This window comes from Alnus glutinosa, chromosome 2 (genome assembly GCF_958979055.1).
Source record: "Alnus glutinosa chromosome 2, dhAlnGlut1.1, whole genome shotgun sequence".
Taxonomy (NCBI): Eukaryota; Viridiplantae; Streptophyta; class Magnoliopsida; order Fagales; family Betulaceae; genus Alnus; species Alnus glutinosa.
Window position 1 is genome coordinate 26,961,544 of NC_084887.1, and position 20,487 is coordinate 26,982,030.

At 37.8% G+C, this 20,487-nt stretch overlaps 2 protein-coding genes and 1 pseudogene across 2 annotated transcripts in view; 2 read left to right on the top strand and 1 right to left on the bottom strand.

Moving 5' to 3' along the window:
* The window catches only part of LOC133859471 (protein NRT1/ PTR FAMILY 4.3-like), a 4,065-nt gene extending 2,344 nt beyond the window's left edge, over positions 1-1,721 (top strand). The window contains exons 4-5 of the mRNA XM_062294881.1: positions 73-224; positions 598-1,721. Of these exons, the coding sequence (XP_062150865.1) occupies positions 73-224; positions 598-1,504 (1,059 nt within the window). The 3' untranslated portion in view covers positions 1,505-1,721. The remainder of the gene's footprint in view (positions 1-72; positions 225-597) is intronic.
* Positions 1,722-9,873: 8,152 nt separating this feature from the next.
* LOC133860730 (ethylene-responsive transcription factor ERF022-like) lies at positions 9,874-10,707 on the top strand. Its single transcript, XM_062296337.1, has one exon. The coding sequence runs from the start codon at positions 9,962-9,964 to the stop codon at positions 10,604-10,606; it is 645 nt and encodes a 214-aa protein (XP_062152321.1). The 5' UTR covers positions 9,874-9,961; the 3' UTR covers positions 10,607-10,707.
* A 587-nt stretch (positions 10,708-11,294) lies between these two features.
* Positions 11,295-17,002, bottom strand: LOC133861431 (UDP-glycosyltransferase 87A1-like; annotated as a pseudogene).
* Between the last annotated feature and the right edge of the window lie 3,485 nt (positions 17,003-20,487).

A 20,487-nucleotide genomic window follows, 5' to 3' on the forward strand; every position in this document is an offset into this window, starting at 1 on the left:
GAAGTGCATGATCTCTCTTTTTCCCAATTTGTTATGTTTTCTCCTCCTCCTCCTCCTCCTCCTCCTCCTCAGGTTCTTGTTGCTGCATTTACAAAGAGAAAGCAAGTCTGCCCTTCAAATACAGGGATGCTTCATGGAAGCCAAAACAACGTGCCAAACCATGGTTTTGCCACGTCGCCTAACATCATCAGTGCTAATAATCTCCTCCATACCGAAAAGTTTAGGTACGATCCAACATTCTGATATATAGCAGGCCATTGGATTACTTTAATGATTATCCATAAAATTAATTTGGAAAAACTATACTTATACCAAACTTATACCCTGATTAATTATCTCATCTGGGTATAATTGACAAATGCGATGCATTTGCCGTCCAATTATAACTCTTTAAAGTTTGAGAAGAACATTACAATTGAATTAAGGTAGGGTTTCTCTGAAGATGTCTTGCCCTGCATGAAACAGGGATAAAATTAAGGATTGACATGCTTCAAATTTAAACAAGCAATTCATGCTTATGATATACAATAATGTTTGTTCATATTAGCATATATGTAAATATGTTATTCTCTAAGATATATAGTTATGAAATTACAGATTCCTTGACAAGGCCTGCATCAAAATTCAAGACAGCAATGGAGCAAGTGAAAGTCCATGGAGACTATGCACCGTGGGGCAAGTGGAGCAAGTGAAGATAATTATCTCAGTTATTCCCATATTTGCATGCACCATCATCTTCAACACCATTTTAGCACAGCTCCAGACGTTCTCAGTCCAACAAGGAAGCGCAATGAACACCCGGATCACAAGGAGCTTCCACATCCCTCCAGCTTCGCTTCAATCCATCCCTTACATTATGCTTATCTTTGTTGTCCCTCTTTATGAAACTGCTTTTGTACCAATTGCACGAAAATTCACAGGAAGGGACTCAGGAATCTCACCTCTTCAAAGGGTTGGCGTGGGGCTGTTTGTTGCCACCTTCTCTATGGTTTCAGCTGCAATGGTTGAGAAAAAGAGAAGAAACACGGCTTTGCATTTGAATGAAACTCTCTCCATCTTTTGGATTGCCCCGCAGTTTCTCATCTTTGGCCTGTCTGAGATGTTCACGGCTGTGGGGCTAATAGAGTTTTTCTACAAGCAGTCCGTGGAAGGGATGCAATCCTTTCTTACTGCCATGACTTACTGCTCATACTCTTTTGGCTTCTATTTGAGCTCCCTCCTTGTTTCCCTAGTCAACAAAATTACCTCAAAATCTTCTGGTGGCTGGCTTAGTCACAATGACCTCAACAAGGATAGGTTGGATCTTTTTTATTGGGTTTTAGCTGCCCTCAGCATCATCAACTTCTTCACTTACCTTTTCTTGTCTAAATGGTACTTCTATAACCCATTGGTATCACCCTCTCCACAACCAGATCATCATCAGTCATATGGACAAGAAGACCCAGAAATCCACAGGTTCAACACCTCCAAGCAAGTTGAAGCTGACAATATTATTTTACCTTGAGCCACAGGCCCACAGTAGCTAGTTATCTCTCTGATTAATGATTATTCCTTGACCTAGACCTATCTCGATCTTACGCTTGTGTATGTATCAAATTAAGTAAATGAAAACCCTAGACCAAGATTAGGCTTAGGTGCCGTAAAAAGCATTTGTGATGTAGTTTTTTCAACGGTTTATATTGACATCCAAGTTTTTCTTGCGAAAGAGTAAGAGAATGAAATTAATCTGGACCTTTGAAAGAACTATAATACACGTGTTGTAGTTTTTTTATAATACCTAAGCTTACTCCGATCTTCTGTGATCGATAGTCTTAATTAGACCCACTTTGAAAATAATTAAAGACTTCAAACCAATTACAAACCAAACAGATAATCAAATATGAAAAGTAATAAAACAATTAACATAGATATTTGGACCCCAAAGAGAAAACCAGTAAGGGGCAACCAAACAACCCAAAAAATCAATTATAATGAAGAAACAACGAAAAACAAGAAGTTCGTACTCATAACCCTTTACAGAAGTCACTCTCTTAAATTTTAACAAGTGACTCACTTGTTTATTTCTCTCCCAGACTCTTCTAGAAAGTTCTTCTTCTTGATCTTCCTTAACTGGAACTCCACTCCAGTTGGCTTCAATGGTTGACGGTTGAATAAACAAACATAAGAAACACTCTAAGAGAAATACATAATTCTGTTTAAACCTAAAAACCTTATCTTAGTACAATGAATTCTATATTGGAATTCTTAAACAAAGACTGTTTAGAAACCCTTTTAAATAGGCTTTAAAAACCCTAAAATAAGTCAGAAATAGATTTTTAGACGGCGGCGTCCGGACAGGCTAACGCATGTCTGGACACAAATTAGAAAGAAAAAAAATTTGTGACACGTGTTCAGACAGGTAACCCTACAGTCTGGACACATGCATGAAAAACACATCTCGAGAAGTTGTGTCTGCTGGATGTCCAGATACCTTAGAGAACAGGCACTCTGGGGAAGTTGTGTCAGCTGACCTGTCCGGAAACTATGCAGAACAGGAAGCTCTCTAGAAGTTGTGTTGCTGGCTATCTGGACACCGAAGAAAAATCTTGAATTCTGAATGATCTGAAAGCTAATTTCTTCACCAAATCAATAACATTTTTTCACATGAATGTAGCCAATATAAAAAACTTGCACACTTAGAGCATTACTAGCAGCTTCCTTACAAGGGATCTGTTCTCTAAATTTTAAGGAAAATTTTAATAAAGTCAAAAAAATCATCCCACAGCAGCTTCCCTACAATTATCTGTTCCCTATGAAGTGAACAGTGCTTCCCAATGCATTGGGAAGCACTGTTCACCTCCCATTCAATTGTTTATTCTAAAAATATAATCTCTCTTTTACTTTATCTCTTTCTTTTCTTATTTTTAATTAAAGTAAAAGTAACAAAATAATATTTTAATGATATATGGAAAAATGAAGGGAAGCTGCTGTGGGATGTTTTTTGATAGGGAAGTAAAAAGTAGTTTTATTCCCTACATTTAAGAAAAATGAAGAGAAGATGAAGGGAAGCTGCTAGGAATGCTCTTAGTGCATGCACCTTCTAGGTTGATAAATTTGAGAAATTTTTGTTCACTTTTTTGAAAATGAATTATACTATTGTCATTCAACTGAGATGGTATAACAGTAAGGACTTGTAAAAAATGAAAAATAAAAAACTTAATTTTACTGCCACATTATTAGAGTAGTATGCATATCTGTTTATTTCTCTTTCTAAATAATTGACAGAAAGGCGAAGGGTCCCCATATATAGTTCTTGTGCTGATTCAAGGATGTACAGCCTACAGGGAAGTTAGGTCTAGACCAGTACTGAAGCAGAAGATGCAATGCACTCTCCTTAGTCTCCTAGCTAGTTCTCCTCTCTTTTTCTGCTTAGTGTCTTTCTGTGGGATGTGTCCGGCAGACATCTTCTCATTTTCTTTTCTGTAAAGGAATAATGTAAGTGGCGGGGTCGTGCTTTCTGCTTTAGTTAGTTCAAAGAAGGGTCTCTTAAAAGCTGATGTGATCTCCTGTGATGTGATTCATGAATATGGAAGATATTTTATTGCCTCTAAGCTTTATACGACCACAACAAATGCATATCAAATAAGAAATATTAATAGGAAATTATCATTTCTAGCAAGCTATTGGATCCTTGGGAAAATATTCACACTTTCTTTTTTTTCTTTTTTCTCTTCTTCTCATTCACTTTATGGACTTCACAAAGAAACATGTCCCCCTACATGTTTTTTTGATGGAGCTGGGCCCTCCTCTGCTATTTCATAGCGCTATAATATTACTGTCCCACCATGCACCACTGTCTGTGCGAATCTGGTTTCATGATAATCTCTCCATCCTTGTGTTTGCTAAAAGACTCTCATGGTCCCCAAAAGCAACAGATGTTTCAACAACGTTGGTCCACACAAGTCAATGATCATGTCATGGCTTAATTAGCTTTCAGTTCATAGCTCTAATTATGACTATATGGCTTTACCAAAAAATGCTACTAAGCTACTCCCAAACTGGTTATATTTTTTTTATCAAAACCATGATTCCTTACTGGCCTCCATATTTTTCCACCAAAAAGTACTAGCTTTGGTAATCAATTCAAACCCTAGCCTATAACATATATATCTTAGTGCATAAATTGAAAACTATTTATCTTCGATCGGGCCCCAGCGGCCTACAATTCACTACTATGCACACGCACATCAGAATTGCACAGTATTAGAGTATAGTATACACACATTATTACTTGTTTTAGGTGTGAGTTAGACCTTATAAATACATAATTTATTTTTTTATATTTTTTTTCATGTGGGTCTCTCTTCTTTCAATATATGCTCTTAATTTAAACCTTCCATTTAACACAAAAGAAAGGTTTGTGAGCGCATTTGGCCTCGTGATTTTGGGTTAAAGACGCATTTTTAAACAAAACCATAAAAAGTGTTATGTTTGGAGTACTTTTTTAGAAGAAAAAAAAAATGTTGGCTTTACAAAAAAAAAAATCACGAATTTGAAAGTAGGATGGAAGGTGTTTTTTAAAATGCATTATTTTAAATGTCAAACCACGATTTTAAAGATCGAATTACGATTTGGACAGAAATTTCCTACAAACTGGTTTGTAGAAAATTTTATACAACCTACATATAAGAGTAACATGTGTCATTTAAACATGTGAGAAGCACATGTTTTTTTATTAATGCTGTTAAAACATGTGACAAGCACGTGTTATTAAGCACATGTTTAAAGCATGTGATAAGCACATGCTATTAAAATAACATGTGCTTGTCACATGTCAAGGGACACATCAGGGATGTAAATAAACCAGTCCGTTTGACAACTCGCTCGGTTTAGTCCGATCCGAACTCGAGTTCGATACTATAGAAACTCGATCGTTACTGTAAAAACCCGCTCGATTAGTAAGTAATACATACCCGACTCGTTCGACAAAACTCGATAGGGGCTCGCGAGTTCAGCTCGTTTAAAGCTCGACCGGATCGTTCGCCTGGTTCGTTAGTTCAACTCGTTAGTTCGTACATATCTTACATATATATTAGTAAATAGTAAATATAGTATAATATATATAGTATTACATAATAATTATAATACTTTGATAACAATATTTAGTATGTTAAATTAACATATTAAGTTATTAATAGTTAGTATATAACAATATTAAATAGTTAGCATATATATATATATATATATATAAACACATATATCACATCACACATGGTTAACAATAGTTATATATTATACTTATATTTTAGTTACTTAGTTATATAGAATATATTAGACTTACTATTTGTTCATGTTATACATATACCATAGTTTATACTCTCTACTTATATATAATAACATATTGTTAATTTGTTACTTATAAACTATAGTTATGTACTATATTTTATAATATACCTTATATAGTTACATATTATATATTTTTGTTATTAATAAATGCATAGAGGTTATTCATAAACTTGGGCTTGAATTCTGCTTTGATTACTCATTGAAAAATTTAATAGTCTACATCGAGCTCTAATTGAGCCGAGCTTGTCCAGTAACCCGGCTCGGCTCGAATGTTATTTTCAACGAACTCGAGCTTGAGCTCGAGTTCGCCGGAGTTTTAAACGAGCCGAGCTTGAACATGCAATTTATAGCTCCATTTGTTAATTTGTTACTTATAAACTATAGTTATGTACTATATTTTATAATATACCTTATATAGTTACATATTATATATTTTTGTTATTAATAAATGCATAGAGGTTATTCATAAACTTGGACTTGAATTCTACTTTGATTACTCATTGAAAAATTTAATAGTCTACATCGAGCTCTAATTGAGCCAAGCTTGTCCAGTAACCCGGCTCGGCTCGAATGTTATTTTCAACGAACTCGAGCTTGAGCTCGAGTTCGCTGAAGTTTTAAACGAGCCGAGCTTGAACATGCAATTTATAGCTCGGCTTGAATTCAAACTCGACTATTTAGGCTCGACTCATAAATGAGCCAGTCTTGAAATCTTCAAACTCGGCTCGATTACATCCCTTCACACATGTCAATCTTATATGTAGGTTGTATAAAATTTCCTACAAACCGATTTGTAAGAAATTTCAGTCCTTGCAATTTTATTTTAACACTTAACTGCATTTTTTTAAAATCTTGTTTTCGTTAACTATGTTTTGAAATTTCTATTTTTTTGAACCGCATTTTTATGTGGAAATATAAAAGGATTAAAATAGGGAAGGAGGTAGAAGAAGTCTTCCTCCTGGTTCTTCAAAGGGAAATAGATCTTGGTGAACGTAGGAATATATATATATAAATCCCCTTTTGGGAGGTTAATAATTCTTTGTTTTAATACAAACATGATGATAATTGATAGAGGTTGAATTAAAAAGTCCATTATCGTATCTTGCTACATGTGAAATCTAAAGGATCCTTGTCTTTTGGAAAAAGAGTAATATCTCTTATGGTCCGTTTGGGTGTTGAATACGAATACTATTCGAATATATTGCGCGAATTACGAGGTTTGACTTTGTGAGATAAAATTTGAAAAAATTTAAAAAAGTTAAATAAAATATGATTTATTTTTGAAAAAAGTTGAATATTATTCAACTTTATTCAACTTTTTATACGAAACAAACACACCATTATATTAACATATAAAGGTTTGCAGCTTATTAATTAATAGCATTATAGGAAAAGCTTAAAAACTTTTGAGGGGCCACGTGTCTTAATTAAAGCCATTGATGTTGGTGTTGTAGATGGGCTGAGAGAGGCGCGCGCCCTTGCCCCTTGTATTGATGGAACTACACCAGAATATGCTTGGGCCTCAAAATCCATCGGCCCACATAGCTGGCAAAGGTCCATTTGATTTTACCGAAGCTCTTTCCAAGCCACTCTGGCACCTACAAGCCCACTTCCTAACACAAGTAAAGGCTTCTCTCAATTCAAAACTTTTTGGTAGAGCCATTAGTAACCGGCTACCGCTCACGTGTACATGATGAACACCGAGAGCAAATGAGGTGTCAACTAGATACGTGTCCTTGCATGATGAATTATAAAAGGAATAATTATATCATTGGTCACTGAAATTTATCTAAATTACAAATCACTCCCTGTAGTACAAAAAGTTTATGAAGGGTCCTTGTGGCAAACTATAATTATGAATCACTTACTGAACTCGTTTTCCGTCTACCAAGTTAACAAATTTTGTTAGTTTGCTACATCATACCCAATAAGAATCGACACCCTCAAAGAGGTGGCTGCCCAACCTTTCATTATTTTTTATTTTTTAAAATAATAAAAAATAATTTTTAAGTTTTATTTATATATTATTGTAATAGAGGCGTATCGATTTTCTATTGGATATGACGTGGCAAACTAACAGAGTCAGTTAACTTCGTGAAAGAAAAACGGGTTCAGTAAGTGATTCGTAATTATAGTTTACCACAAAATTTTTTAATGAACTTTTAATACCACAATAAATAATGTATAATTTATACCAACTCTAAATATCGGTAGTTCAATTATCTCTATATAAATAATTATTAATCCTTTAATTAGTAAAGATTTTAGTTAGAGAAACTTGTTAGAAAGAGATGTAGAGCAAATTAGAAAAGGATGTAGGCTGCAGCCGTAGGTGCGTCAAGAGCGTGGCTATATATTTGTGCCTTCTGGACTCCGAAAAGAGTCAACACGGTCCGAATGTAAGCATAGACTTGCATGCCATAAAAGGCTAATAACGCCATATACAGCTGGTTTGACGCGTTTCATCAATCATGATGATGTATGCGCTATTTTGTCAGGATGAACCTATCCCTCCAAATTACTACAGTGTCCTTTCCATTTTCTACGTCTTCTATCTTCTTCTTTTTTCCTCTATTTATATTCCAATTCCACCAAATACAAATAAAACAATACTTTACTAATATCCAATGTCCTCCTAAATATTCCACCATTTCACTGTAGCCTGCCCAGCAGCCACACTCATTTTCAAAAACCGAAACAAAATGCCTTTCCATTTGATAATTCATTTTTTTTTTTTTTTTTTTTTAAGGAAAGTTAGCCTTTCATTAAGCATTCAACAACAATTACATATCACCATCAACACCTTTAAGGTGTGAATCCAACACTGAGCCAAGCTCAGATTAAACAAACACAAGAAAAACGCCCAAAACGAAACTGCATCCAGAAGAAGACCGCCTCCTAAACACCCGAACAAACATCAACTATCAAAAGTCGCCAGAAACCATCGAGCCACGGCAAAAGGAAACGGAGAGTAGCTCTCACGCGCGACTCAGAACGCCAAAGAAACCTGGCACGTGAGAGCTACGCACCGCACACAGACCATCTTTCCGGCAGACAAAACCAGCAGTAAGACCAGACGACCCCGACGACTGAAGATGAGGGGCGCGTGCCAATTCGAGGGCAGCAAAATAAACAGATCTGGCCTCGCGACATGCTTAAGACGTTGAGGAGCGGCCCCGCTACCACCGACGGCACTAGAAGATCTCCACTCCTCCTTCAACAGCTCCCTGAGCGTTTCCCTATCAACAACAACGAAAACCAAACAAAGCCAAACCTTCAAAGTCCAAAAGGACCTAAAAGGGGCGCAACCACCACCGGATCTAAACCGTGGGGACAAAAACACCACACAACCCTAACGGTTGGAGGACTTCTAGCCTCCACTGGAAAGCCAGGGAGGAAACAAAAACCCCTTAGCCCAACAAGGCTAAGAGGAAGACAACAGGAGCCGGGAGAGAGGCATGAAGCCTCCCCCCGGCGAGAAAAAACCAACAACAGAGAAGACTTTCCCATTTGATAATTCATGAGTAAACTGCTAAGTTTTTATACGATCTGTTAATTTGATACAAATTCAATACGATATTAAAATGTTAGGGTTGAAAATTTTAACAAGTTTAATTAAATGGGTTGGCTTAGTCGACACGATCTAAACCCAAGACACGCTATAATAACTGATAATATTTGACATGATCCACGAACTCGATATGAATTCAATACAAAATTAAAAAATTATAATTGAGGTGAATCCAATACAAAATTAGAAATTTATAATTGAGGTGCTTGACCCGTTTAATTATATGTTTTATAACTACATAGGATTTTTTTTATTATTAAAAAAAATAATAATGAAAAAAAGGAAGAAAAAAATCAACGATGAGATATGGTTTTTTATATTAAAGTTTCCTAGTATTTCTAAAAATGTTGTATGTTAATATGTGCTGGGATAATATTTTGTGTTTTTAATTTGAAATTCTTTTTAATGTGATATAAACGTAAAAATTATTTTTCTTTTTGAGTTGTTTGTTAATATTTTGTTTTGAAAAGAAAAATTAGAATTAGAATTTTTAACAAATAGAGCTTTTATTTATTTTTGATTTTGGAGTCAACTATAATTGAACACATGAGGAAAGTTGATTTCCCTAAAATCAGTGAATACACTGATGAATTACACTAAAAAATATTATGTCAATTAAAAGAAAACGAAAAAAAAATAAAAATTAACACTAAAAAATTGATCCTTTGGTAATCTGTGATAAATGATAATATTAACATAAAAAAAATAAATAAATAAAAAAAGAAAAGAAAGGGTGGTGTTTATGTTTATCCTTTATTAAAAGAAGAAGAAAAAAACAATGGGTGGGTCATTATTGTCATTAAGAGCATGTAGCCGATGGAACGTCAGAGTGTACTTTTCCAATGTCCTTTTCAAATCCAGAATCCCCCGTTCTCACCCAAATTATGCCAGCTATTCTCAATTTCTCACTTCACATTTCCCAACCAAACTTCTTAACCCCACCCTCTTTTCCACTCTCCCCTATCATCCTCCAAACTCCCTACGGCTCTACTACATAAACCCTCCCCTCCCCCACGGTTCACACAGAAACTCACATCACGCTCCTTCACGCATTCTATCAAACATATGACCTGCACACGCATTCACACGCCCGTCATTGAAGAGGAAACAGAACCAGAACCCACTGAATTCAAAAAACCGACCAGCCGCTTTGAATCCGAATCGTCGTCCAAACTGGGTTCCAAGAACAAGAAGCGAGCTTGTCAGAGCGAACCGGACACCCAGTTTCGAGGGGTCCGAAAGAGGAGCTGGGGCCGGTATGTCTCGGAGATACGGTTGCCCGGTTCAAAGACCCGTGTGTGGTTAGGGTCATTCGGGTCGGCCGAGATGGCAGCTCGGGCTCACGACTCGGCCGCCTTGTTCTTGAAGGGAAACTCGGCGTGCCTCAACTTCCCCGAGTTGGCTGAGTCGCTGCCTCGGCCCGAGTCGTGTTCCAGGAGAGATATACAATCGGCGGCTTCTAAAGCCGCCCTTCTTGAGCTTGCGGATAATCGTTCCGGGTTAGGCACAGCTGGGCAATGTGTTGAACCGGACTTTTGGTGCGTGTTCGATGATGATTTTGGTACTGATTTGGGCAGCATCACGTCGTTTGAAGAAGCGAAAGAAGCTCCCCTACCGAGTCCGCTGAGGTTTGAAGACTCAACAACTGAAGAGTTTGGTCAGCTGCTGGACGATGATGAGTTTTTTTTGGCATCCTGTTTCCATATGTAAATAAAAAAAATAAAAAAAAAATATAAAAAAATTGTATATGTAGACTATGTAGTTATTATATATTGAGAAACTCCTAATTAGAAGTTGGAAATTTTTATATATATTTGTTTGTGATATGATTTCTCAAGGGAAAGAGTATATGATGGCCCAAAGCCATGCGGTATATAATGACTCTTGGCTCGTACAATGAGTTTTTCCTTAATTTCTTATAATATATTGAATTTTAAAGGTAGAGGCAAAAGGCTTTCACTCATGTAAGCTTTCAAAGGCTCTCCATGGACTCCGTGAATTTATGTAATCTTTCATACAAGTTTTATGAGGGAGGATAAACAGAAATTTTTGTTTTAAGGTTACCGGCAAAAAGCTTTCACTGACGCCATTTAAGCCTAACATGAGAACGTAGAATAAAAGAGGAATTTAGTTTTTAAAAAGAGAAATAACTTTTAGAAGCTTCGGTGTAAACACATTGGGTATGTTTTGGTAACGGACCACAAATTTTTTTTTTCTTATTTTCACTTCTCTAAAAACCAATTAACTTCAACAAAATATTTTAATATTTTTTTTTACTTTTTATATTACATAAATAATTTTTTATTGCTATTTAAATAAAAAAAAAAATCTACCACAATACAAAATTTTTTCACTTTTTATAAAAATTCTTTCTATTTTATATCGTAACAATCACTTTTTATAATTATTAAAAAATAAATAAATAAATAAACCTAACAATCTTTTAGCATTCCGGAACACTTTGCTTTGCGCGTTTGAACAGTCATCTGACTGGAAAGGGTCACAAACATAAAAATCACACGCAAAATAAACAGTCCCAGTAACAGTAAAACTTGGGAATGGAAAATCAAAACGCGACATAAAACAAGGAAAAAAAAAAATTACTAGACATTTTTGCAAATGTCCGTAACGAAGGAATTGATGTTGGTTTCAGACGAACCCTTTTCAGCAATCGCACGGAGAGTAATCTGTTGAACTTCACTTGCTCTTCTCCTCATTTCTTTCACCGGATCACTTTCGAGGTTCATGAAATTCTGCATTGGCCCTGCGATTTCCTCCCATGTGACCAACTTGTCCACTTTCACGTACATCTTGCTTCACCCTCCACCCAGTCTCCCAATCCTCCACAATTAGCTTACTGTTAGGGGGGTTGATCATAATCTATGGGGAAGGTGAGAAAAGGAACCCCACAAAACGCACCTTCTTGAGTGGAATTCCACCCGCAATGCGTCAAAAAACCCGCTATTGAGGAATGAGACAACACCCTCAACTGGTCACACCAAGGCACGACCAACCCCTTAATTATCACCACAAACTTCCTTCAGCCTGGGAATCTTACCACGCGCCACCCACAAGAATCTGACACCACTATCTCGCAAACCAGCCGCAAGTTCATCCATCTGAGCACTATGAAGTGAAAGGAAGCTTCCCATATATTGAAATGTATACAACGGAAGTTGTTGGTTGGCAATCGAGCCATTCTATGTAGTCAACTGATACATTATTTTCTCCAAGTTCAAAGTAGGGTATGGTTGGGCCAACAGAATAGACCGGGAATGGGAACTTTGCTTTTAGAACATCGATTGCTTCAGATTCGAGCTCGTAGATGGAACTGAATAAGAGATATTGTGTCTTGGCCACCCATGGAATCAGTTTTATAAGGATCCTCTGCAACAATTGCTGGTATTTCCCATCAATCAATGGAAGATCTACCAGATGTGTGGGCGAAATTCCAGGGATATAGTCCACACGCTCATCGCCTTTTGCTGTTTGCGTGCATATATAAAGCAAACTTATAACAAGAGCCTCATCAAATCATTAAAAACAAATTATAAAAATTTGGTCATTTCTCTCTCTTCGTTCTTTTTTCTTTCCTTCTCACGTACAACTCTATTTTGTTTTTCAATATTTTAGGCTAAAAAGCAATTTTTTTTTTCTCTTAAACTACAATATTTCTATACTTTAGATTTCCAACGCCGTACAAATTTCTTGTTCACATATTCCAACAAGTTTTGTGGAATTGAAGGAGCATGTTTGGATAGCATTTTGTTTTTGATTATTTTTTAAAAACATGTTTCGATAGGTTTTTTAAATTCAAATTCTACTCAAATTTTTTAAACTTTTTTCAATTTTGTCTCGGATTCTTTAAATCATCCAAACATAATTTTAAAAAATCAATTTTCTCGATATTTGCAGTTTTAAATATAGTAAAAAATAATATAATATAATACAAATTTTTAAAAATATAACCATTAGAAGAGAAATATTCAAAAATATGACTGTTAAGAAAATACAAACATTCAAAAAAAGGCTAAATAGAGAAAATAAAATATATATATATATATATAAGGAAGGGTACAACCAGAATTGAATGCAATGCTCACAGCAGACCTTTCTCACGAAGAGATCAATACAACTTTGTCCCAAATGCATCCCCTCAAGTCACCAGGCCCAGATGGATTTGGGGTTAGCTTTTATCAGCATCACTGGGATACTATTGGAGCCAAGGTTCGTGGTGCAGTTCTGGAATTTCTAAATGGGGGTATTCTTAACCCTACTATAAATGAAACTTTCATTGCATTAATTCCTAAAACGGCAAATGCGGCTAATGTGGCTGATTTTAGGCAGATTGGTTTATGCAATGTGGTGAATAAGCTTGTGGCTAAGGTGCTTGCAAACAGGTTGAAACTAGTGCTACCATCCATAATTTCATAGCACCAAAGCGCTTTTGTACTAGGTAGGCTTATTACGGACAGCATTTTGATCGCCTTCGAAGCCTTCCACACTATGAATTCAAGGATGAGTGGAAAGAAATGTTTTATGGCGGTTAAGGTTGATATGCGGAAGGCGTATGATAGGGTGGAGTAGCCTTTTCTTGAGACCATGATGCGGACTTTGGGGTTTGAAGAACGATGGATTTCCGTCATTATGGCTTGTGTTAGAAGTGTAACTTATTCAGTCTTGGTTAATGGCCAGCCATATAGGAAGATTCCTTCCTCTCGTGGGTTGCGTCAAAGGGACCCTTTGTCCCTCTATCTATTTTTAATTGTAGTGGAGGGATTGAGCTCTTTAATGGCAAAAGCAGAAGCTGAAAATTGCATTACTGGAGTCCCAATTGCAGCAGGTAGTTTTCGGTTAAGCCACTTATTTTTTGCGGATGATTCGCTTCTCTTTTGCAGGGCCAATTTTCTGGAATGGACAAATCTTTTTCAGGTGTTACAAACCTATGAAAGAGCTTCAGGTTAGCAACTGAATGCGGCAAAAACCTCCATTTTCTTCAGTACAAACACCCGAGCAGAATTTCAAGGTCTTATTCGGAACTCTGCAAGGGATACTATCACAACTAGATTTGAGAAATACCTGGGCCTTCCAACTATGGTGGGCAGATCAAAAAGGTAGACCTTTGATAGTATCTGTGGGAAGGTCAAGGCAAAAGTAGATGGGTGGAAGGAGAAGTTCCTGTCCCAAGCGGGAAAGGAAATTCTAATTAAAGTGGTAGTTCAAGCTTTGCCTACTTATTGCATGAGTGTGTTCCGGTTGCCGCAATCATTGTGTAAGTCCCTTAATTCCATAATGAGCCGGTTTTGGTGGGGTCATAAATCCAATCAAGGTCGAGTCCATTGGATGAGGTGGGAGCGGTTGGGTGCACCAAAAAATAGGGGAGGAATGGGATTTAAAGACTTAGAGGTTTTTAATTAGGCCTTGCTTGCAAAACAAGGTTGGCATTTATTCTCAAATCCATCTACCTTAGTGGCACGTATAATGAAAGAAAAGTACTATTCAAGGGCAAAATTTTTAGAGGCTCAGTTGGGGAGAAGGCCCTCCTTTGTTTGGAGTAGCATCATGAAGGCAACGCCTCTTGTACAGAATGGGGTGGGGTGGAGAGTAGGCAATGGAGAAAATATTAAAATCTGGGGCGAGGCATGGCTTCCACCCCCTCATGTTCGGCTTCTTCCTCCTTATCACTTAGTGTTGCATTCTGAGTCCATGGTGAGTTTGTTGATTGATCCTATAACTGGATGGTGGGATTTAGACCTGGTGCATGATATTTTTGATCCCAGTGAAGCGACAAGAATTGACAGTGTTATGCTCAGCCCTTTGAACCAGCAAGATAAGCTAATTTGAAGAGGAACAACAGCAGGTACCTTTACTATGAGAAGTGCCTATCACATGGAAATGAATAGGTTGGCTTAAAATAGAGGTGAGGGATCGGGCACTAACAACCATGGGGAGGTTTGGAAGACCATTTGGGGTTTGAGTGCACCTCCAGTTCTCAAAATTTTTTGTTGGAAAGTTTACAACAATCTGCTACCTACCAAAGTTAATTTACAGAAGAAGAAGATAATTGAAGATCCTTTGTGTCCCTTCTGTAATGCAGAACCGGAAACTATTTTCCATTGTCTTTGGGGGTGCCCAGCGGTCGTTGCAGTTTGGCAAGAGGGGGAAAAGAAGCTCCAAAAAATGTCATGTGATTATATTGATGGCTTGGGCTTAATATTGTATTTTGTGGGAAGATTAGATCAGGAAGAAATGGTAGAGGCCTGGATTGTGGCAAGAATGATCTGGAACAGGAAGAATGACTTTGTTTTCAATGGACAATTTTCTTCCCCTTTGCAGGTTATGGTGGCAGCAAAAACATCTTTGGAAGGATTTAATCTTGTAACATGCAGTATCGAAGTTCCTCCTAGAGCCATGTAGATGCATCAACCAAAATGGAAAAAGCCCCCGGAAGGTACCTGGACCATCAACTAGGATGCTGCGGTTTCAAAGGAATCGATGACAATGGGAGTGGGTATAGTTATCCGAGATGAGGGTGGAAGGTTCATGACAGCAAAGATGGAAATAGTACCTTACATTGTGGACCCTAACGCTGCTGAAACAACAGCAGCTTGGAGTACGGTGCCGTTTGGCCGAGAAATGGGGGCTAACCGGATTGTTTGGAGGGAGATTCAATAGTGGTGGTCTCGGCTTTGCGTGCTTCAGAGTCATGCAATCGAAATCTCAGTCAGTTGATCGATGATATTAAGTCGTATTTCTCTCATTTTTCTGCTGTGGAAGTGAACCATGTCCGTAGAGAAGCAAATATGGCAGCTCATGTAATGGTTAAAGGGCAATTTCCAATTTGCTGAATCACACTTGGGTGGGAGAGTGTCCTCCTTTCATTCAAGATGTTGTAGCAGCAGAATGTCATCCTTCTTATTGAGATTTTTATAAAGCTATTCTTTCAAAAAAGAAAAAAAGAAAAAAAAGGATAGTAAATAGTTAAAATATTGAGGCCGCTGGAGTGTATTAAAAAAGTGGCTCACTAGAATTTTTTTTTTTTTTTTTTTTTAAAAAAAAAAAGCTTTTAACTATTTTGGCTCGTAAAATTTGGTGAAGCTATTAGAAATGCTCTAATCTTGGTACGGAAACGAAGAAATTATATTTATATATATAATATTAATATATCTCCATCTACTTCCAAAGCATATCTCTCTCCCTATATATATATATATACTTCCAAAAATATAATACAAATTATCTTGAAATACATGCAATTTTTAAGCTTTTAAATTCAAATTCTATGAATAATGCACTTACTCTAATATCAAGGAGAGTAAATCATTAAAAAATAAATCAAGGAATTGAATATTATCCTAAAGAATAATATAAATCAAGGGCTCTATTTTCAAGTAATGTAAATTCTCACAAATCAAACCTCGAAATTCCTTATAAATAAAAAATAAAAAAAGTAAAGTAAATTCAATCATCTTGAAAAAATGTAATTCTTTAAGCTGAGACCACATTAATGTCTTATATTGTTACCTTCTCTATCTAATTTTAGTTTTCCGTAATCTTCCAATTTCTTTGGGATAATCTTCCAAAATTTTCAGAGTTATATAAACTTAATCATACCTGAGATGTCAACTGGAAAATGTCTGTTTTGGGCCAAAAGATCAAAATGTTGGAAGAACGCGAACACCGATGCCGACGAGGGCCAAAACGAAGCCACTGGAATATTCCTGCGGCTCCCAACGCCGACCGCCCAAAACAGATTAGTATCAGCCACGATACGCCGCCGGCGGATCAAGCCGGTCCAGGAGCCTCTCGAATGGAGCTTCCATCTTTGTGAAGACGGCTTCGAAGAACGTGTCCATGTCAGCGGCGCGAGCCAGCTCCGATGGGACAACATTAGGTATGCAGGCGAAGCGTACGTTTTCCGGCTTAGGTTTGAAGCCGATGAGGCCGAGCCATTCGTCAGTGACAACGAAGGTGACGAGAATGTCGGTCTTCTTCGAAGCTAGTATCTTGCAGAGGTTCATCATGGGGTTGACGTGGCCACGAACCCGGGTAGGCAATGATCACCGCGTGGCAGGCGGTGGCCGCCGCTGATTTGACGGAGGCCATGATCGCCGCTCAAGCTCGGATTAAGGGTTTGAGACCAGTTTAGTCTGGAACGTGGAAGTGGTACTGTCAAGTAGTGTCGCATGCCATGACGTCAGCAGCTTGTCCAGGTGGGGGATTTAGATCCACGCAAATTCTTAAGAATTGCCGTGCTAATTTTTTTTTTACAATCTAGGCCGTTAGATTCCTCTAAAAAGTAGGTGGCATCTAATCGAGGATATCAGTCCAACTGATTTTGCCTTTTCCCTCCCACGGCCCCACTCAACTCATATGAGCAAAATCCTTTTTTTTTCCCTCCACTCTATCGCCCGAGTCCCTGTCGAGCTGTCGGCCGTCGCTCTCATCCACGATTTCTTCTGGGTCTCTCTGTATTTTGTGGGTTGTCATAGACAAACCAAGCCTCCAATTTCTGATCCTTTCATAAGTCTCACCTCTCTTAGATTACCCACCACAACCCCTTTGCAATGTGTTTGAGAGATTTTGTTTTGGATTTTGCCTTTGTAGCCTGTTGGCTTGAGTTTTCCAGCTTGAGTGCCGGCGTGTGTAGTAGTTCTTTGGTTGGTTAAAGTTTCCATTCATCCACCAAAAAAAAAAAAAAGTAATGTCCTCGTCTCTTATCCCCTGTTTCTTGCTAGCATGAATAGAGCCACTTCTCACGTCTTGTTCTAACTCCATGCTGAACGAAAACTCTCCTTGCTTTGATAGGTTATTCGCAACTTATTGCCAATTTATCCTCTCTCTCTCTCTCTCTCTCTCTCTCTCTATCTCTCTCTCTCTCTCTCTCTCTCTCTCTCTCTCTCTCTCTCTCTCTCTCTCTCTCTCTCTCTCTCTCTCTCTCTCTTCTGGCCATTTTCACCGGCGGCGTCTCCACCGGCCGTCCGTCCGTCATTATTCCCCTCCCTTTTCGCCGGAAAAGCTCTCCTTTTCTCTCGCCGGTCAGACTTACTTTCTTTTTGTTATTTTGCTGTTACTATATTTTTCTTAATGGTTACAATAATACTAGTGGTAGTAAGAGTAACTTCTTATTCACTCAAAATGTGATGGGTTTACTAATTCGCAGGGTGTCATTTATGTTTGATGCATTCCAGTTCGAGCCTGTTGCTGATGACTTCGGCTCTTTCAATAGTTGCTCTGTTCATTAAAATTCTCTTTGCGCCCTCTTTTGTATTAGATTTTTTTTTTTTTTTTAACAGAATAGCATGTGCTAACCATTGATACTAAAAAGCCCGAAGGCATACAAGTTGAGAAATGAGGGACACATATCTCATTAGAATTACATTTAAGCCCCTTACAATAAAACTTCAATAAAATTTGAGCCATATATAGACAGACTGTACATAAAAACAAGGAGAATACACAACACAAAGGCAGAAAAAACCAAAAAAAGTCGCCAACAGTGGAGCAGAGAGGCAAACTTCCCCGGAGCGACGGCACGTGTAGGACATGCGCTGCCACCGGAAGCACCCAGTAGGATATCAGAAGCCGTAGACCCCAGGCGCCCCCAAGCACAGCCTAAAAAGGTGGAACGTGGCCTACACGCGCAATCAAAGAACAAAGGCTCCCTGGCGCGTGAGGACCACGAGCCGAGCTCCGGTGACCGACACGACCGATGCTGCCAGCATCAAGGGCGGAGGACGACAGGAAACACGGCTGGGTGGCGCATGTCTAGCAGAAGTTGACGGACGTGCGTAGATCTGGCTTCAAAAATCCAAGAAAAAACAATGAAGGTCCGGCCATAACACACCGTCGACGACACAGAAGCCGGCCGCACCCCACCCTTGACTTCTTGGGTTGAGTCTTCCTGCCAGAACTTAAAGAAAGAAAACAAGAAAAAACAAAACACAAACCACCATAGCCCAAAGAGCTAGGAGAAGAACAGTCACCACCGGTTCAAGCCAGGGGGAAACAAAACTCTACAGCCCTAAAGGTTGAGAGAAAAGCTAACCTCCACTCATAAAAACAAGGGAGGGACAAAAAACACAGCCGTAAGGAGGGAGGGAGCCAGCAAACCAAACTCTGTAGAAGGCTCTCTCTCCTTTTCTCTCTTCCTCTTTTCCCTAAAAATAATAAAATCGATTTTTTGTATTAGATTTGCCTCTCTTCTGTTGCATGTTCGTCATTTACATTGATACTTACTGTAGCACTTTTACAGAGAAGTTTGAATTTTGAATTATATTTTCAGATACTCTCCGCAAAGCTAAAGAATGGCTTGAGGTCTATTTCCTGCTCCCTTTGGTGACTGCTAACAACTTCATTTCTCAATAAAAGATAGGACCTACTTTAAAATCAATTTTGTTGGACTTGAAAGTTCTCTTGGTTCATCATCTTTCTATTTGAGCTTGCCCATTTTGTTGCCTTAAATTTGTACTTTTTTTTGCTAGGTTTGATATTGACCTTAGATAATTTATTTCCTCTGTTGGCATTTCAGTTTTGAGACTTGAGAGGAAGTGCTCTATTTTCATAGTTCTAGCTATACCAGGAAAGAAGAAATTGCTTCTGGTATTAAAATTTGGAAATTTTTCGAGGTGTGTTAAATTTTGTTGGAGTGCCTCATGAATGTTAAGCATTTCTGATTGTTAGGTAAGCTTACTGTAGTATTGTTTTTTATAGTAGTTCCTTAGAGCATTTGTAGTGAACTCATCAAAGTTTAAGCAAATTTTAACTAAAAAAATTCACTTTTGTTATTTTAGCTAGATACTTTTGAAAAATTCTAAATATCAAACTCTTCAAATATTCTTTACTTTAAATAAATAATACTTTTTTATTAGTTTTAAAGTAACCACTTCCAACCAATTTCTCTTGTATCTAAATCATTCACTTCTCTTCCATAAAAATTTAAACTTCCAAAATTGCAACAGATTTTGATAAACATCGACAATCAGCCATGAAAAAAACTAATCATGAGAACAAAAAAATACAGGAAAGGAGAGCTCATAGAGTTAAATTTGAAGCTACCGGAAGCATCCACCGGTAATGTTCCAAACCCATTCAATAAAAGAAACTGATTTAAGCTCAAAAATCATACAGAGGCTTCAGAGTTTTCATAGCGAAACGAAACTAGTACCATTCATCACAAACAGCGAAAATCAAGAACCCTAGAAACCAAATTCTCATACAACCCACCACGAACTATAGTCCCAAAACTCTAAAACCCAATTCTTTCCCCTCCAAGAAACCCAAAACCCCAACATTAAGAAAAATTCAAGCAAACTCAAACCCTAATTCCCTAAACAAAACACGCCTAGAAACCCAATTGACCCAAAAAGCAAGCAGATTTAGAGCGAAAATTTACCACAGCTATAGTCCATAGCCAGTTTACCACCCAAACCACCAAACCCCCTCAAATTCCAACTGGTTTCTCCTCTGTTTCTAGATCCAGCGGAACCGACTTTTCCTGGATGACCGACTTCTTCTAAACCTTGACTTCGTCCACAGACTCCCGGCGCCGAACACAAAAGAGGAACAGGAAAGAGACGAAGGCAGTTGGC